The following is a 19650-nucleotide window of genomic DNA, read 5'->3' on the forward strand; positions in this document are numbered from 1 at the left end:
GGCTGTACGTCGTGACATAAAAGGAATATTGAATGTTGATCTGTGTCCATCATGATGGAACTTACAGCCATTTGATAGACTTGTTTCTCCTCACGCCTCATTTCTGTCATCTGTTAAGGTAAGCAGGCTGTGTGCGGTAGCGATACACTTATTTAAATATGTCTGATGAAAATACTATATAGGCAGATTTATACACGCATTTTTAAAACTTTTAGAACAACCGCAAAGCAAAACAGATGTATTTCCCACGCAAAAACGATCCAAAAGGCACATAGGTCTATGTGTGTTTGCGTATTTATTTGTTTATAATACATAGCGTGGATTATAATATAATATACTGAGAGATTAACTCTGTCATGGACATTATTTCTAAAAATAAGCTTGATAAGTTGTCTGTAGCAGGGTGGGGCTGACGTCACAGACGAGCGCCCCGAGGGCTCTGTAGTCCGTTTATAGCCTAATGTTAGCTTTTTAACTCTTGCGTTTGCATTTAAGATCCAAAAGTGCTCCAAGTTGTATTTTTGTGTGAGGATTATCCGGCTGGACAAAACGTGTAAGTGTAATGAACTGTGTTTGAACACAGAGCTTATTATTTGCAATCTTCGAAAAGCCTATGGGAAAATCCTATAGGGATTTTCACGAGGGAACCAGTTTTATGCTAGCAGCCGATTAGCCTACAAAGTGACGTCATAGTTCCTCCACTCTATTGTGTCTGACATTGCATCGCTGAGTGATGCAATCTCAGCTTGCATCATAAATGCTGCATCCAGATACTATTGAAAAAAGAAAGAAAAGTGGAGGGAAAACGCGACAAAGACAGAGGTAATGTTACAATAAAGATGATTATTTTGCTGTATCTGAATGAGGATTAATATCGCCATTAACAATTAGCATGACGCATACCTATCTGGCAAATCTCCAGTTTTTGCCCGCTGTCATTCCGTTTAAGTATTTTCCCATACTCGAAAACACACATATTGTGATATCATTGCTGAACCAACATATAGTGCAGCCCTAATTCAAATCCTCACAGATCAGATTTAATATCGATCATGAACTCACTTCTCCATGCTGCAGGTAGATGGCGCCCAAGCGCAGGAATATCGAGTGTGTGTGTGCAGTGTCCAGCACCGAATCCAGCGTTCGTTCATAGCAGCTCTGAGCCTGAGTGTAATCGGCCCTCAGGTAATGCAAGTGACCCAGCAGGGCCCAAATATCAGGATTCTGATAAGAGGAAACACAGAGGGAAAGTGATGTGAAGAATTTGTAGCGTACGAGGAACTTGTAACATTGTGTTGCTGCACTGACGCCCTATTCACACGGGGCTTCAGCGTCAACGCTTGACAGAGGGCGTGTCTGAAGTTGGAGCTGAAACGATCGTCATAGAAGCGTCAGCCAATGAAATTCAGTCAGCAATAGGCCACTGTCTGAGCTGGTGTATTTGCATACAGCGATCTGATTGGCTGACGCTTCCGTCGGCGCTTGAAAAGTTGAGCTGGTCCCAACTTCTGCAGCGAGGAACGCTTCTGAAGCGGCGCCGACGGATCCACAATGCAGTTCGGCAACGCCTGACGTCACCCATTCAAAGTGAATGGGAAGCGTTGACGCTGACGCCCCGTGTGAATAGGGCGTCAGTGCAGCAACACAATGTTACAATGCAGACCTGGAAGTTGTCAGTGAGCGCCCTTCTCAGGCTGGATTCAGCACTGTCAGGATCTCCACTCAGCATCTGAAGCTGAGCAAGAGCCAGATTATACAAACTCGGGTTTTTTTCTGGAGACAACAGCTCTGAAGCCAAAGCACGCTGAGCCATCTGAAAAAAAAAAAAAAACACACACACACACATACACAAACACACAATGTAAAGTCCGCTTGGCTCGAATGTTTTATTTCAGGATGTTGATGTACTTCCAAGGGGATACATGCACAGCAACAATTTCGTCGTTGCTACAAGGGATACAGCTTGGGCCGGAAGTTAACGTGAATTATTTATATTATTTATTAAATGACCCATTAGTTGTATTTTATTAATGCGTGCAAAACCTTCCCCTTAACAGTAATTTAAAAACAGCAATTATACTAAGTATTATTAATTTTATTCATTAAAATAGCCGTTTAATTATATTTTATTAACACCGAAACCTACCCCTCACAGTAATGTAAAAACAATAATTATACTGAGTATTATTCCAGCCTCCACCGCGGTGACTGAAGCTCTGCACAAGACTTTTGGCCAGCGGAGAAATTAAAATGGTCATGCACAACTGAGTCTGGTTCTCTCAAGGTTTTTTTTCTTCACTCCCATCAGGTGAAGTTTTTTTTCCCTCTCCGCTGTCGCCACTGGCTCGCATGGTTCAGGATTGGTAGAGCTACGCATCGATGAATTTGCTCTTCAGTGTTTGAACTCTCAGTAATGATTAAATCACACTGAACTAAGCTAAACTGAACTGAACTGAACTTAAACACTAAAAACTGAACCACACTGTTCCAGTTACTATGACCATTTATGTGAAGCTGCTTTGACACAATCTACATTGTAAAAGCGCTATACAAATAAAGCTGAATTGAATTGAATTGAATTAAAATAGCCATTAAATTGTATTTTATTAATGCCTACACCAAACCTAACCCTTGCAGCAGGGCTATTCAATTAGTTTATCATGGGGGCCGATTCATGAAAAGCATCCCAAACGAAGGGCCGGAGAGATATGACTTGCCATATGAGTGATGACATGACACAACAGCATATAAGAGCCCATATGCTGTATATTTTTGCTCCTTAAGACACCCACGCTGGCTTTTTCTACATTAAAATGTTAATATATTGTATTTTGAAACTACATAATATCAGTGCATTGTACATTAAACTTTTTTTTTTTTTTACAAACATTCAATTGTTGTATTTCAGAGCACAACAACAGCAGTGCATTGCTGAAGTAGGCTTCTTCTGCATTCACACACATTCATATGTTATGTTTTGAACTGCATAACAATTAGGGATGCAACAATTATAGATTTTGGTTGTACAATTATATAATCTGAAGAATAATCATGATCTCACTGTTATCACGTCTAATGTAAATTCAAGCTATATACTAGGTAAGTAGCTATTTAGATTAACTGTTTTCGTAATCATTTTTAATACTAATTTGTCTAACATATCTTTTGTTTACATTGCACTGAAAGTTACGCACTACCAGGCTTGAACTGAAGGGGCGGTGGGGTTGGGGATATGTCGGGCAAAAACCGAAGACTGCGGTGGTGGGTGGTGGGGGGGCAACTTGGCATTTTGCAGCGTTTTTTTCAACAAAAATGCAGCTTAAAGAAGACGATTAATAAACTGTGACGAATTAAAGCGCAGTTAATAGTAAAATCGGTTAATCGTTGCATCCCTATTAACGATATCAGTGCATTGTACTAATAGCCTTTTCTACAAACATGTTTTCGGCTGCCCGCACCACTCGCTTATGATGACTCACGCTCTGTGCAGCTTTTTAACTGCAGCTCGTGCTGTTATTGAACAGACGCAAGTAACTTCATAACTCTAGCGGCCGTTTGTCAACTGAACTAAATTTATTTTTGATGTCTTGGTCACACTGTTTGGAAGGCCGAAACAAAGTGCCTCGGGGGCCGGATTCGGCCGCGGGCCTCCAATTGAATAGCCCTGCCTTACAGTAATGTAAAAAACAGTAATTATACTGGATATTATTTATTAAAATACCCATTAAATTGCATCTTATTAACGCACACACTAAACCCCTCCCCTCTCAGTAATGTAAAAACAGTAATTATTGTTGTACAGTTTCACAAAATGATGTTGTGAATATCCACAGCTGTATCCTATCTAGCATCCAGCCACCTATAAACCTCCAGTGAAATGTCGATGTGACTATTTCCAGATTTCAGCAGTCAGAAGTGGTTTAAATGAAAGGCAAAGGCTTCTAGATTACACTTATTTTCGCAAAATAAAATATGATTTTTAATTATCTATTAGGACAGTAAGGTCTGACTTTGCTTCGACAAAAGTCTTGTCACTTAACAGAAATAATGTCCAGTATAGAATATAAAGTCATGCAGCAGTGGAAAAAAGATTGAATATTGCGTATGACTCTCATGAGCTTGGAGGACTGCATCCATACATTTCTGCAATGACTCAAATAACTAATTAATAAATTCATCTGGAATGGCAAAGAAATCCTTTTTGCAGGACTCCCAGACTTCCTCCTCCATCTTACTCTAGTCATGCTCAATAATGTTCATGTCTGGTGACTGGGCTGGCCAATCCTGGAGCACCTTGACCTTCTTTGCTTTCAGGAACTTTGATGTGGAGGCTGAAGTATGAGAAGGAGCACTATCCTGCTGGAGAATTTGCCCTCTCCTGTGGTTTGTAATGTAATGGGCAGCACAAATGTCTTGATACCTCAGGCTGTTGATGTTGCCATCCATTCTGCAGATCTCTTGCACGCCCCCATACTGAATATAACCCCAAACATGATTTTTCCTTCACTAAACTTCAGATCCATGTGGGTTCCAATAGGTCTCCTGCAGTATTTGTGATGATTGGGATGCAGTTCAACAGATGATTCTTCGGAAAAATCTTCTGCCACTTTTTCAAATGATCAGCTAGAAGTTCAAGTCAAGGTATTATTTGTTGCTCTTACAACTGGAACCAACGACAAGACTTTTGTCAGGTGGTATATTTAGTGATATGGTAGAAATGGGCTTCCATATTAACACTCCAAGCTAGTTGTCACACAACCAACGATCGCTCTCCAGAGATCGCTGGTTATCACACAAACTCTATGGACTACACTTCCGCATTTCCCAGGACTACATTTTCATACAAGCACTGCTCCTAGACACCCATGCTGACACTTCTAGCTTGATTGCATTCTCACCTGCTGAACCTTGTTAGAGACTGATACTCACCCTACTTAAGCCACACATTCACTGATCCAGTTTGCAGAGTCTTGTTCGCATATAGCGACATTACAACGCCTTTCTCCCTGTCTTGTTTCGCAGTGTTTGAACCTAGCCTTGTATCCTTGTTATCCTGTTTAGCCGCCTGCCTTTTGACCTTTTGCCTGTTACCGTTTATGATTCTGGATTGCCTTAATATACCCGTTTGCACCTGATTTGACCACTGCTTGCCTGACGCTGAATAAACCTGCATATTGGATCTTACCTCCAGTTGTCTCTGTCACTCCCTCCCGAGTCGTTACACTAGTGCTGCATGATATTGCAAAAAATCTAACATTGCGATATATTTCTTTTTTGCAGTATATATCACGATATGAATACAATTTCACAAGATGACTTAATATCTCTGTTTGGAAAGAACTTATAATGTTAGATCAATTGGGATTATTCTACTGTGGGAGTGCATCTCCATAAAATCTAATAAACAATTTATTGTTATATAGTCCCCAACACATTTTCGTTGTGTTCTGTGCTATTTTCAGTACATTTCTGTATTTGCATGTGTTGTATTTTCATGCACATGTTGAGTCGATGATTGATGAATTGATGTTTAATTTTGCATTTCCATAAAATATAATAAACAATCTAGAAACGTTTTGGGTATCCCAACACATTTTCATTGTGGCCTGTGCTATTTGCAGTGCATTTCTGTATTTGCATGTGTTGTGAATATTTTCAAGCACGTGTTTAGTCAGAGATTGATGAATTGATGTTTACTACTTGGATCTCCATAAAATCTAATAAACAATCTATAAACATTTTGGGGTCCCCAACACATTTACGTTGTGGTCTGTGCTATTTGCAGTGCATTTCTGTATTTGCATGTGTTTTGAGCATTTTCATGCATAACAATCTATAAATGCAGTCATAAAGTGTTTTATCAGTTTTTGAGTCTAACAGTATTCAAGTAGAGTAAGTGAATGATAAAATAAAAATAATTCAATAAAATTAATCATTGTTAAAGTCACAAATGGTATGCTTATGCCTGAATGCTTTTAAAACCATTATACAATCCCAGGCATCAAAAACACAACCCAAGCTCATTCTGAAAACGTAGTCCCGCGGACGTTTCTGGAGACAGCGGAATACATCCCGGGGGGTACGTACGGCCGCGTTTATTTTTTTCAAGCGAACGCTGCGGGGCGGTGTGACGCTGTTTCCTTTCGCGCTTGCCTTACCTCCTTGTGGAGGGCTTCCCCGCTGCAACATGTTTGTCCTCTCAGCTCAGCGTGTACGTCGGCAGGCTCGAGATGCAGAGAAAGGTCGACCACGGCGACCGGTTTCGAGTCCGGGGAAGAGCAGTTCCAGCAATCAGGTAAGACAAAAACAGAATCCCAAAAATTAAGTGAACGAGTTTCGTGACAGGGTGAAAACGCGGTGAAATCCGAAAACGCAGTAGAATTTTAAAAAAATCAGTTCTTTTATTTTTTTGGACGGCTTTTGTGAATTGTTGCTCGGGTTTAGGGAAGCGAGCGGGCGGGCGGGTCGATCAGTAAAATTGGTTGGGGTCAGGGAAGGAGGAGGGCGAGTAGGCTGATTGGCCGGTCGCGCAGTCAATCATCCGGTCAGTCGGACAGTGGCCTCCGGCGGGTTCACGCGAGAACAGTGCGGGCGCGAACCGCGATCGCGAGAGATGTCTGAGGAGCGAAAAAGCGCACAACAGCAGCCTCTCGCGGATTTGCGAAAACAAAAACTGCAGTGGTACGTACCCACTGGGACGTATTCCGTGGTCTCCAGAAACGTCCGCGGGACTACGTTTCCACAATGAGCCTGGGTTGCAACAACACATGCAATGGATAAATTCTTATACACAGGTTGCATATCCTGTGATGTGCCTATTGCGAGTTATTGATTCTGAAGCGATATTTTGTGCAGCCCTACTTCAAGCTAATTAAAAGTAAAAAATAATAATAATGTGTCACTGTATGCGAGCACGATCTGCTGATGTGACCTGTAATGCGTGACTGCGCAGGAGAAACCACACAGTCTCCATGTAGACACTGCTGGATGACATCTGCTGTTTACTCTCCAGGCTCTTCTGTGGACTTTCTTCTTCTAGTACAGCATCTTTATCTGCATCGCCTCCTTTAAAGCACATGATCCAGGATTAGCTATAACTCTATTGTCAGTGAACAGACAAAAAAAGAGTTGTTCACCTGTTTTCTCTATATCTCCATCCTCTTTCTGGACTTTTTCCTGACCAGATTGAGTTTCAGAGGTTAATTCTGATTCAGACGTCATGTTCTTCTGCAGGGATGAATTAAGTTGTTTGTTGGCCTCCCGAAAAGCCATCTCTGCCTGAATGGGCTTCTCCTGATTCTGGCTGAACAACCCTGGAAATAATTTGCAAGTTAATTGAACATTTAATATGCTTTCAAAGGAAAAACAATCACTTCTGTTAATTAAGATAAGATGTCTTGTCTACAAAACAAATCACCTTTCAAATGGATTTTGCATTTGAGGTGAGGCAACAACTCGCATTTAGTTTTACTTCAAGTTGCTGAGACTTTTGCTGACAGTTTATACATTTCAACCCAGGCTCAATCTGAAAACGTACCCCTATATACATTTCTGGAGAGTGCCAAATACATCCCAGGAGCTACATTTTTTGTAGTTTTTGCAAATCCACCAGAGGCTGCACAATCCGAAAACGTACACCTATATACATTTTTGCAGAGTGCCAAATACGTCCCAGGAGCTACATTTTTTTCAGTTTTTGTTTTGCAAATCCACCAGAGGCCGCTATGTATGCTTTTTGAGATCTCAAATTTCTCCCGCGAGTTTCATTCGTGCCTGCTGTTCTCACGTAACTCCACCAGAGGCAGCTGTCGACTCACTGACCCACCCTCCTCCTTCTCTAAACCCAACCAATAGTGTTTTTAAAAACACTGATTGACCTGCCCACCCACTTATCTAAACCCAACCGGCAGTTTTAAAAAAGCAATCCAAAAAAATAAAAGCCCTTGCCTGATTTTTACCATGTTTTCAGATTTTACCACATTTACTAGTTTATTTAATTTTTTAGCTTCTGTTTTGTCTTACCTGCTCTCTGAAACCGTTCTTCTCCTGACTCAAACCTCACCATCATGGTCAACTCCTCTCTACATCACAAGTCCGCTGACGTACATGGCGAGCTAACTGGACAAACTGGTAACAACGAGAAAGCCGCCCATATGGAGGTAAGCGGTCAGCTGCGCAAAAAGGAATGGCGTCATACCGCCCCGTATCGTCAAGATGAAATGCAGCCATACGTACTTCTAGCTACATAATTCGTGATCTCCAGAAATGAATATAGGGCTATGTTTTTAGAATGAGTCTATGTTGGTACATCTTGTTAAGAAAAAGTATACTTTTAAAGTGTGTAATAGATGAATGTAAGGTTTAAAACACTCATTAACAGATTGCTATGTGGCTTTAGTTACATGACCTGCCAATCATCTTGTAACATCATTCAAACTTCTTTTATATTTAATTTTTATATTTAATTTTTCTTATTGGAGATTTAAGCAGCATTTCAACTATTTGAATGGGGGAATCATCCAGATTAACAGCAGTATAGCATGGAGGGCCACAAGGCTCTGTTTTAGGTCCGCTCCTGTTTTCAGTTAACACTCATGGCATGGCAATGGTATTTCAAAACATTTTGTGAAGAAAAAGTATGGTTCTCAAACTGTGGTACGCAGGCTTCCTTCTAGCGGTACGCAGAGGAATCCAATATGTCATATGTACATGCAACATATTTCATTTGACAACATATATGAATATGATGACATATAGCCTATATTTATGAGGTCCAAGCAACATTTCCAGGTTTTGATGAATAGGATTTTATAAGTTAACACTTTACATTTAAGTACAGGAGTTATTTTTTTTTCACTTTTTAAGAACAGTAGCCAACCCTTTTTAATGAACTTTTAAAAGCACATTTTAATTTAAACGTTGACATTTTATTATTTTTATATATATATATATATATATATATATATATATATATATATATATATATATATATATTGAAGGATTCGGATTTCTACTTTCCAGTCCATCTCATCATGGACCAACGTTTATCCTTTTCATCATCCTGTTTCTCAGTATTTAACTGTGAATTGATTTTAATTAATGAATAAGTTAACACATTGCTTAATATAAGAATGTTCAGTGCATTTGCCTGTCTCTTTATACCTATTTTCAGGAGCCAGCAAACTAGGTCAGAGGTCACGGAGACTTAGAGTGGAACTGAGGGCTGAGGACTGGAAACAAATGTTTCTATTGTTCTTTCTAGGAGTTAATACTGTCTAAAATGTCTAAAGTGATTTTGCTATTTTTACGGTTAAATCTTTTAAAGTGATTCTACTTTTTATTCAAGATAAACTTTGTGTAGTAAGAAAATAACTGCCTGAATGTAGATTATACCAGTTTTTTTTATCAGTTTTGATAAAGACGGCTGACAGTACACTCAGCCTTGGATAAGAAACAGATTGTACTTTAAGTGTGTGTGTTCTATTTGATTGTTGATCCGTTTCACAGGTCTGGAGCCAGCTGTAATCAGTCTAAGGCATGTCTGACGTTTATGCTTAAGATATTGTTCAGAATATACGAACGAACCCCACATGGAAATGTTCCTAGTCTATCTGTGTTTTAACCAATCAGGTTAGGACACCTGTATGTATGACGCAGTTAATGACGTTATTTGAGAGTATAATTGTTATTGATTGGTGAATTTAAGCAGAGCGGCCTAGGAACTCATTGCGAGTGTTGAAGCTGGCTTCTGCGGATGAAACTGCAAACTATCTTCAGTAAACTTAATTTATTTATTTAAATCTCTGACTCCGGCTCTTCTTCATCTACCAGACTGGTCATTTTTTGGGTTAAACTGTAAACCATCCCTACAATATATATATATATATATAAGTACAGTACAGTGTTAATGTTACTATTTATAATGTTGAAAGTGGCTGATAATAATAAAAATTTTTCTTAATAATAGTAGTTAATCTGCCACGTTTTTAAACTGCAGAGCTGTAACTGCTTTACTGGGCCTGCTACGCTAATGTATTTCAATACTGGTCATTATGGTGGTACTTGGAGGGCCAATTTTTTCTGAGGTGGTACTTGAACTAATGAACTAATGCAATATAACTCTGTACAGTTTATCATGAACTTATTACAGTAAAAACATCAACAATCCCATGTATAACACAAGGGAGGTCTAAGCTGAATACGCTAGTCAAGCTTCACCTGCCTTGATTTGCTTGCCAATGTCTTGTGCGTTGTCCTGTATCAATCTAGCGACCTGTATCAATCTAGCGACAGTATTTACATATTATAGCGCTGAGGACAGATGGGGTCAGGAAAAAGGGGAGGGGGAGCACTGTGTGCTTGAAGTTTGGACTTGCTATTTACTCGCAATTTAAATCTTAATCATTAAATTCTTCCTCATTCGCTAAATATTTGTCTCTCCTACTTAGGGTGACCAAACCCTTAATACATTTATACAAACAAAGCTGCTTTAAAAACGGTCTGTCCCTCGAGCATCCGCCTGTTGTTTGTAGCTTTAGCCTGCTAGCGCCGCTGGTCAGCTAAAGCTACCGACCTCTTTAACCATACACTTTTGACTTACTGGCTTTGCTCTTTACCCCGTAAAATGTCGCTTCCGTCTCTGTCCTTGTGTGCAGGAGAAGCATCGATGGAGGCGTTGGAGCTGGAGCTGGAAGAAGTGGAGTCCCAGATCCGCGCGCTGGTGGTAAGACGGTCGCGGCTACGGGAACGGCTTCTAGCCGTACCTAATGCTAAGGCCGTCTCATCACCTAAGGTACGTGGAAATTACAACCACATCATTCCCTCTACCTCAACCCCGCGTCCTTCTCTGTCCAGGCCCAGCGCACCCGGGGCGCGGCTCAGCCAGGCGTCGTTCACGCCGACACCCGGCTACCACGGCGCCTGGGTGCAGCCGCGCAAGGTGCTTCCCAGATCCCGGGGCAGAACGTCTCCGCCTGTGTTCGAGATCTCCACGGAGAACCGCTTCTCCCCTCTCCGCGAGTCGGGTCCCGATGTGGCCATCATCGGTGACTCGATCGTTCGTCACGTCCGTGCCGCCTCCTCAAAAGGTAATAAAGTACGTACTTTCTGCTTTCCTGGTGCCCGTGTGAAAAATATTTCTACACAGATTCCAACCATCCTGGGCGCTGCCGAGAGCCCTGGTGCCGTTGTCCTCCACGTGGGGACAAACGACACCGGGCTCCGGCAGTCGGAGATCCTGAAGAAGGACTTCAGGAGCCTGATCGAGACGGTTCGACGCACCTCGCCCGCCACGCAGATCATCGTTTCTGGGCCGCTTCCTACCTACCGCCGAGGAAATGAAAGGTTCAGTAGACTTTTAGCTTTGAATGAGTGGCTAATAACATGGTGTAAAGAACAGAAATTGCTCTTTGCTAATAACTGGAATCTTTTCTGGGAGCGTCCTAGGCTCTTCCGTCCTGACGGCCTGCACCCCAGTCGAGCCGGAGCTGAACTCCTGTCAGACAACATCTCCAGACTACTTCGCACCATCTGACTAGCAGGTAAAAATTCACAAAATTCACACTATAGCCATCTAGACTCTTGTTCACCCCACTTAAACATCAGTAACGCATATCTGGCGAATCCTATAGAGACTGTGTCTGTTCCTCGTATTATTAGATTAAGAAATAAACGTACTGTGTGCTCCAGGAAAAATCTAGTAAGAATCAAACCAGAAAAACCAGTAGAAAGTGAAAATACAAATTTCGTAAAACTTGGTCTCCTAAACATCAGGTCACTTGCACCTAAAGCACTTATCATTAATGAAATAATAACAGAAAACAATCTTAATGCACTCTGTCTCACTGAAACCTGGCTGAAACAAAATGACTATATTAGCTTAAATGAAGCAACTCCTCCAGGATTCTTATATAAACATGAGGCTCGTCAAACTGGTCGTGGTGGTGGAGTTGCATCAATCTTTAGTGATTTCCTTAATATTAAACAGAGAAACGGACTTATGTTTAGCTCCTTTGAAGTATTATCGCTTAATGTTCAGCTTCCAGATACTATACAAAAACCTATGTTATCTCTCGCTTTAATCACCATATATAGACCCCCAGGACCCTATGTCAAATTTCTAAAAGAATTTTCTGATTTTATTTCTGACTTACTAGTCAAAACTGATAAAATGCTAATTGTAGGTGACTTTAACATCCACATAGATGACGCTAATGATACATTAGGGCTCGCGTTTATGGATTTAATACACTCACTTGGGATAAAGCAAAACGTTGTGGGTCCAACCCATCGCTTAAAGCATACATTAGATCTAATTCTGTCTTATGGAATCGAGGTTATTGATGTAGACATTATACCACAAAGTGATGATATTACAGATCACTACCTCTTACTATATAAGCTATGTTTACCTGAAATCAGCAAACCCGCTCCAATACTCCGCCCTAGTAGAACTATTGTTCCGTCAACTAAAGATGAATTTATAAATAACTTACCTGATCTCTCTCTATTTCGTAATGCACCCGCAAACTCAAATGATCTTGATGTAGTAACCAGCAGTATGGATGCCATCTTTACTAGCACACTAAATACTGTGGCACCCATAAAATTAAAAAAGGCTAGAGAGATTAAAACTATACCATGGTATAATAGTCATACTCGTGCGCTCAAAACAGCAACCCGCGCCCTGGAACGTAAATGGAAAAAAACTAATTTAGAGGTCTTTAGAATTGCGTACAAAGACAGTATGTCCAGCTATAGGAGGGCTCTAAAATCTGCCAGGACCGAGCACCTGCGCAAACTGATAGAAAATAATCATAACAATCCTAGATTTTTATTTAACACCATCTCTAAATTAGCAAATAATCGGTCATCCTTGGAACAAACTACTCCACCGCAAATTAGTAGTGATGACTTCATGAATTTTTTCAGTAATAAAATAGAAGGCTTTAGACAGAAAATAGGAGATGCCAAACTTTCTGCACCGGCTTATACTCCAAATCCTGTAAATATTTCATTAAATCATAATAATAACCTACACTGCTTCAAAATCATAGAACATGAAGAGTTAGTGAAAATTATAAATAGCTCTAAACCAGCTACGTGTATGCTGGACTCAATTCCAACAAAATTACTGAAAGAGCTGCTACCTGCTATAGGAGAACCTCTTCTTAACATTATCAACTCTTCTTTATCTATAGGCCATGTTCCAAACTCTTACAAGCTAGCTGTTATTAAGCCTATTATTAAGAAACCGCAACTAGACACCAACAACTTAGCTAACTATAGGCCTATTTCAAATCTTCCATTTATGTCTAAAATACTAGAAAAAGTTGTTTCCACTCAATTATGCTCTTTTCTGCAGACGAACAATATTTTTGAAGTGTTTCAGTCAGGTTTCAGGGCTCACCACAGTACAGAAACCGCCTTAGTGAAAATAACCAACGATTTACTCTTAGCTGCTGACCGAGGGTGCGTCTCGCTATTAGTTTTACTCGATCTTAGTGCGGCATTTGATACCATTGACCACAATATCCTCATAAATCGCTTAAAGTCTACAGGTGTCCAGGGACAGGCTCTACAATGGTTTAAGTCATACTTAACTGACCGCTACCAGTTTGTAAATCTTAATGGACAGCCTTCACAAATCTGCCAGTAAAGTATGGGGTGCCTCAAGGATCAGTTTTAGGCCCTTTACTGTTTACAATTTACATGCTACCTATGGGAGACATTATTAGAAGACATGGGATCAGCTTTCACTGCTATGCAGATGATACTCAATTATATATTTCCACTAAACCTGACGAGACGTCTGAACTTTCTAAACTAACTGAGTGTATCAAAGACATCAAAGACTGGATGACCAACAATTTTCTTCTCTTAAACTCAGACAAAACAGAATTATTACTTATTGGGCCTAAATCTTGCACACAGCAGATCTCGCAACTCAATTTACAATTAGAGGGATACAAAGTTAGCTTTAGCTCTACTATAAAAGATCTGGGTGTCATATTAGACAGCAATCTAACTTTTAAAAACCATATATCCCATGTCACAAAAACTGCCTTCTTTCATCTGAGAAATATCGCTAAATTACGAAATATGCTATCCATCTCAGATGCAGAAAAGCTAGTCCATGCTTTTATGACTTCGAGACTGGATTACTGTAATGCTCTATTTGCTGGCTGCCCAGCATCCTCTATTAACAAACTTCAATTAGTGCAAAATGCAGCAGCCAGAGTTCTGACCAGGTCTAGAAAATATGATCATATAACCCCAATTTTATCCTCCTTACACTGGCTGCCTGTTAAATTTCGTATTGAATTTAAAATATTACTTCTCACCTATAAAGCTCTAAATAATCTAGCTCCTGTTTATCTAACCAACCTTCTGTCTCGCTACGAACCAACTCGCTCCTTAAGATCTCAAAATTCAGGGCTTCTGGTAGTACCTAGAATAGCAAAATCAAGTAAAGGAGGTCGAGCCTTCTCTTTCATGGCTCCTACACTCTGGAATAGCCTTCCTGGTAATGTCCGAGGCTCAGACACACTCTCCCAGTTCAAAACTAGATTAAAGACCTATCTGTTTAGTAAAGCATACACTCAGTGCATCACCTAGCAGGTTCCACACTGGCTTCTACATCTTGCTTATCTACACTATGAACAGCAGCTACGCTAATTATTCTCTTTATTCTCTATTTTCACCTGGGGTTACTCATCCCGAGGTCCTCAGATTAGGCGGAGTCACTGATTGGATCCAAGACCAGCGACGTGATGATCCCAAGGATTCCATATCCGGGACCAGGCCATATCCTGAGCTGCTGCTGCGCTGATGGTCGTGGGGAGTGGAGAACATGAGTCTGATTCCAGCGACGCTCCAGGGACAGACGAGTCTTCATTGAGGCCATCTTCCAGCATAAACCTCTGCGAATGAAGTTCTGCACAAGACTTTTGGCCAGCGGAGAAATTAAAATGGTCGTGCCCAACTGAGTCTGGTTCTCTCAAGGTTTTTTTTTCTTCACTCCCATCAGGTGAAGTTTTTTTTCCCTCTCCGCTGTCGCCACTGCCTCGCATGGTTCAGGATTGGTAGAGCTACGCATCGATGAATTTGCTCTTCAGTGTTTGAACTCTCAGTAATGATTAAATCACACTGAACAGAGCTAAACTGAACTGAACTGAACTTAAACACTAAAACCTGAACCACACTGTTCCAATTACTATGACCATTTATGTGAAGCTGCTTTGACACAATCTACATTGTAAAAGCGCTATACAAATAAAGCTGAATTGAATTGAATTGAAGGAGGGGATAAAAATGGGGAGTGGGCGGGTTTTTCTGTTGTTCAAAAGAGGACTGGAACACCTCAGTTTAACCAGATCACCCTCTCCTGTCTGTTCAATCTGGGAAGTGCACAAGGCTACCATATTTAAAAATTTGTTTCATTTACAATATCTGATTGACTCATTTAATTTCATTACGTTTTTTTTTTTGTAGCTCAGCAACAAATTAAACAAACAAAAGCAAGTTAAATCTGAAATGACGATCTCGGTCAACCCACCTCCCCATTCTCCTTCACTTCTCAGATGGGCAAACCAAACCAAAGGGTACTATGGGCCAATTTTGGGCCCTAGTTTGGACATCTCTATTCTATAGTCTGTAACAGCCTATTCTTACCAAATACAGTCCATGCAACCACACTTTTTGGCTCCACAGAAGTCGCCCTTTCAAAGAAAGTTTCTGCATCCGTATAGCATCCGTTCATCTCCGCCAGAACACCACACATAAGCAAACTGCAGAAAACACAACGTATTTAAAAACCCAGAGCATTAAAGCACACATTGACACTTGGAGTATGATTATTCTGTGTGCTGACCTCGGCGTGTGTGTTTGCTCGATGGATAAGGCCTGCTGAAAGCACTCCTCTGCCTTGAGATGATCAGCGGTCAGCATGTGAAAAACTCCATAATCAAACCAGTGGGATGCGTTGCAGCGCTCTTGAATCAAACACTAGAGAGACACACACATGAGTCACTTCAATGATACTCTCACATTACAAATGACAGCTATAGAGCTCATTCTATATGCATGAGATACCATAATTACGTGCTACATGTTTCATAAAAGACTGTGCATTCATGCTTGAAAGGCCCATTTGATCTTTCTGATTGCGTTTCTCGTTGCATTAGGATCAGCAGCTTTCGGCTTTGATGTTTTTTTTTAATATTCAAGAGTTCACACTTAGCTGATAATCAATAAAGCGTATTTGGCATGCTGTCCCGGGAGAGAGCCCTGAGCTCGTAATATCCTCGAGTCCGGGGCTCCCTCCCGTTAGAAGGGCGAGAGGAGAATTCGAGGTCAGGTAGGTCTCGAGAACTCCCCTGCTGGTCACCGTGAGAAGTGTAAACTCAGGTTGTATTGGGTGATAATTTGTTTTAGTCGATTGCTATGGTTTATGTTTTTGGACGGTGGGAGGAAACCGGGGAACCCGGGGAAAACCCACGCGAACACGGGGAGAACATGCAAACTCCACACAGAAACACCAACCAGCCCGATGGGTTGGACTAGCGGTGTTCTTGCTGTGAGGCAACAGTGCTAGCCACTGGGCCACCGTGTCGCCCGATCAGAAAAAGTGGGAGGATGTAGGGGTGGAAGGGGGGAGCTTCAAGACGAAGATAACTGGAGTGGAAAACTCAGGTTATTTATAATGCTTCCGTAATCATCTAATAGGGCTGATTACGGAGCTAACAAGGAGCCAGCCGTGTTGATTATAAGCACGTGATCCTCTCGAAATTAGTTTATGAATAAACCACACTTAATATTTTTTACATCTGATGATATGATAGATGCTTTTACTAAAAATTGATTTTCAAATGAGAAGTGATCAAAGTACACTCACTGGCCACTTTATTAGGTACAGCTGTCCAACTGTACGTTAACGCAAATTTCTAATCAGCCAATCACTGTCACGGTTGCAGGTTTGTGCGCTTTTCCGAAGTGTATGTTTGATCGCGTGGGTTTGTTTTGTTTTGGTTGTCCATGTGTATTTGTTATGCTCACGTGCTATGCTGACACTCAGCTGGGCTGATTACTCGCCAGCTGAGGCTCATTAATAGGCCTATATGTGGGCGACATTTCTATGTTTCTTTGTCAGTTCGTTACACCTGTTCATATGTGTGTTGTCTGTGCTCAGGCCCCTGAGGAGAAATACCTGGACCCTGTTTTCCTGTCTGTTCCTGCCCTGTATTCATCGTCCTCCTAGCCTGTCACTATCATTGTGTGTTTATTTTGACTTTGTCAAATAAACTTCATTACTTGCATCTGGATCCTCTTAGACTCTTATTGTGATCATAACAATCACGTCAGCAACTCAATGCCTTTAGGCATGCAGACATGGTCAAGACGATCTGCTGCAGTTCAAACAGAGCATCAGAATGGAGAAGAAAGGTGATTTAATTGACTTTGAACGTGGCATGGTTGTTGGTGCCAGACGGGCTGATCTGAGTTTTTCAGAAACTGCTGATTTACTGGGATTTTCATGCATGGAGAGAATGGTCTGAAAAAGAGAAAATATCCAGTGAGTGGCAGCGCTGTGAGTGCAAATGCCTTGTTGATGCCAGAGGTCAGAGGAGAATGGCCAGATTGGTTCCAGTTGATAGAAAAGCAGCAGTAACTCAAATAACTGTTACAACAGAGGTCTGCGGAAGAGCATCTCTGAATGAACAAAACGCCCAACCTTGAGGCAGATGGGATACAGCAGCAGAAGACCACACCGGGTGCCACTCCTGTCAGCTAAGAACAGGAAACTGAGGCTACAATTCACAGAAACTCACCTGTGACGAGATGGTAGATGGTAGGGTAAGTCAATTTGGCATCAACAACATGAAAGCTTGGATTCATCCTGCCTTGCATCAACGGTTCAGGCTGCTGGCAGTGTAATGGTGTGGGGGATATTTTCTTGGCACACTTTGGGCCCATTAGTGCCAGTTGAGCATCATGTCAATGCCAAAGTCTACCTGAGTATTGCAGGTAACCATGTCCGTTCCTTTATGACCACAGTGTACCCATCTTCTGATGACTGTACTGTTCACTGTACTCAATGGCCTCCTCAGTCACCAGATCACAATCCAATAGAGCACCTTTGGGATGTGGTGGAACGGGAGATTCACATCATGGATGTGCAGCTGACAGATCTGCAGCAACTGCGTGAAGCAATCATGTCACTACGCACCAAGATCTCTAAGGAATATTTCCAGTACCTTGTTAAATCTATGCCACAAATGATTAAGGCAGTTCTGAAGGCAAAAGTTGGTCCAACCCTGTACTAGTAAGATGTATCTAACAAAGTGGCCAGTGAGTGTATACTGTATATAGTAGTCAACATTTGAAGAGGATAAAAAAGTAAAACAAGAATGGATGTTGTTTAATAGTATTAGGACAACTTTGTTGAAAGGTTTTGAACCACTGTGTTGAAGTAATGGTTGTTTTATCCAATCAGATTTCAGATTTGCTAACATTTGATATCTGAAAAAAGATATTTTAAGTTTTAGTTTTCTTTAAATTGTTACCTTTTAACTTCAGACTTCTCATTATGTTGAATGAATACATCAGTTAATAAAATTATAGTAAATATCACTATAGTTTATCTATATTTTTACTTAATAAATATAATTATTTTAAAACACTCAAATAAAAGTATATTATTATTAATATTCATATAAAAAAATATATATATATATAAAGTAAAAGAACAAAAATATAATATATTACTTTCTATTAATGTAAAACTGATTTTAAAAAATGTCAAATTGAATAAAGGTTTGGTGAAAGAGTAACCAAAAATAAATGTGTTTGATTATTTTAGTTGAAATATAACCCAGTGAAATACAACATACTTTAAACAACTGTACTTAGACAAATTAAAAAGCATGCCGAGTATATAATTATAATGAATAAAGACAGACGCTGTGTGATCATATGTTGTTTTGCAGCAGCAGAAGTGTGGTTATGCTGTACCTCCTGATAGTAATGCTCTGCCAGCTGGTAGTCTGAGTTGAGCTCAGCCTCTTTGGCGAAGTGTTTGAGCTGAACACAACTGAGCGGAGATTCAGCTTGAAATTCCTGAGGCTCCACTGACAAGGTCTGAACCACGAAGAGCAAAGAACAAAATAACACACCAGTGCTTAAAGGGTTAGTTCACCCAAATTCTGTTATTGATACTCACCCACGCGTTGTTCCAATCTCCTAAGATATATTAAGATATTTTAGATATATCTAGATGTTCAAAATTCTTAATTTGGGCTCAGAACAGGGCTGCACGATATAAAGAAATCTGACTCTTTATATTTATTAATTTAATATGTACAGTATATCCAGGGATTCACATTAACTTTTGTGATCACCAACCACTGTGGTTAGTAGTTTTTCAACATTACTCACCATTTTGACTAGCCACAATTTTGTTTTTGGGAAAACATATTATATAAGCATAGATTTGGCATCCTAAAATTACTTAATTTAGATATTGTGTTAGGTCCACATGCCTCCTCATTCATTTCTGTCTTGGCTAAATGTTCCAAATCACCAGTTAACTACACATACAAGGGGAGTTAATCTCCCATTAAAGCAATGTTATTGTTATAACATTGGAAGTGA

At 40.5% G+C, this 19650-nt stretch overlaps 2 protein-coding genes across 11 annotated transcripts in view; one reads left to right on the forward strand and one right to left on the reverse strand.

The window, feature by feature from the left end:
• cfap70 (cilia and flagella associated protein 70) overlaps positions 1-19650 on the reverse strand; it is a 68421-nt gene that overhangs the window by 11647 nt on the left and 37124 nt on the right. The window contains exons 16-22 of one of the 3 annotated variants that reach the window (XM_009299210.5): positions 19012-19137; positions 15872-16005; positions 15673-15788; positions 7137-7313; positions 6932-7065; positions 1664-1813; positions 1063-1224 (exon numbers count right to left, since the gene is read on the reverse strand). In XM_009299210.5, coding sequence (XP_009297485.2) covers positions 1063-1224; positions 1664-1813; positions 6932-7065; positions 7137-7313; positions 15673-15788; positions 15872-16005; positions 19012-19137 — 999 coding nt within the window. The remainder of the gene's footprint in view (positions 1-1062; positions 1225-1663; positions 1814-6931; positions 7066-7136; positions 7314-15672; positions 15789-15871; positions 16006-19011; positions 19138-19650) is intronic. The other 2 variants (XM_073944158.1, XM_009299211.5) reach the window with 2 other exon arrangements.
• On the forward strand, positions 10351-17315 carry LOC110438592 (uncharacterized). Of its 8 annotated transcripts, XR_012400866.1 has the most exons (5): positions 10351-10498; positions 10656-10723; positions 10855-11343; positions 11446-11540; positions 14723-15294. XR_012400866.1 is itself a non-coding variant. In XM_073944183.1 (4 exons), the coding sequence occupies exons 2-3, from the start codon at positions 10667-10669 to the stop codon at positions 11531-11533; spliced, it is 765 nt and encodes a 254-aa protein (XP_073800284.1). In that variant the 5' UTR covers positions 10351-10498; positions 10656-10666; the 3' UTR covers positions 11534-11540; positions 14723-17315. The 8 variants fall into 8 exon arrangements, 6 of the variants coding, with proteins under 6 accessions (XP_073800284.1, XP_073800279.1, XP_073800283.1 ...); XR_012400865.1 differs by having other exon boundaries at positions 11446-17315; XM_073944183.1 differs by having other exon boundaries at positions 10656-11343; positions 14723-17315.

This window comes from Danio rerio, chromosome 3, assembly GCF_049306965.1.
Source record: "Danio rerio strain Tuebingen ecotype United States chromosome 3, GRCz12tu, whole genome shotgun sequence".
Lineage (NCBI taxonomy): Eukaryota > Metazoa > Chordata > Actinopteri > Cypriniformes > Danionidae > Danio > Danio rerio.

Excerpts from the sequence above, each read along its gene's own strand:
- LOC110438592 (XM_068218084.2), top strand. The coding sequence starts at position 10,667 with ATGGAGGCGTTGGAGCTGGAGCTGGAAGAAGTGGAGTCCCAGATCCGC.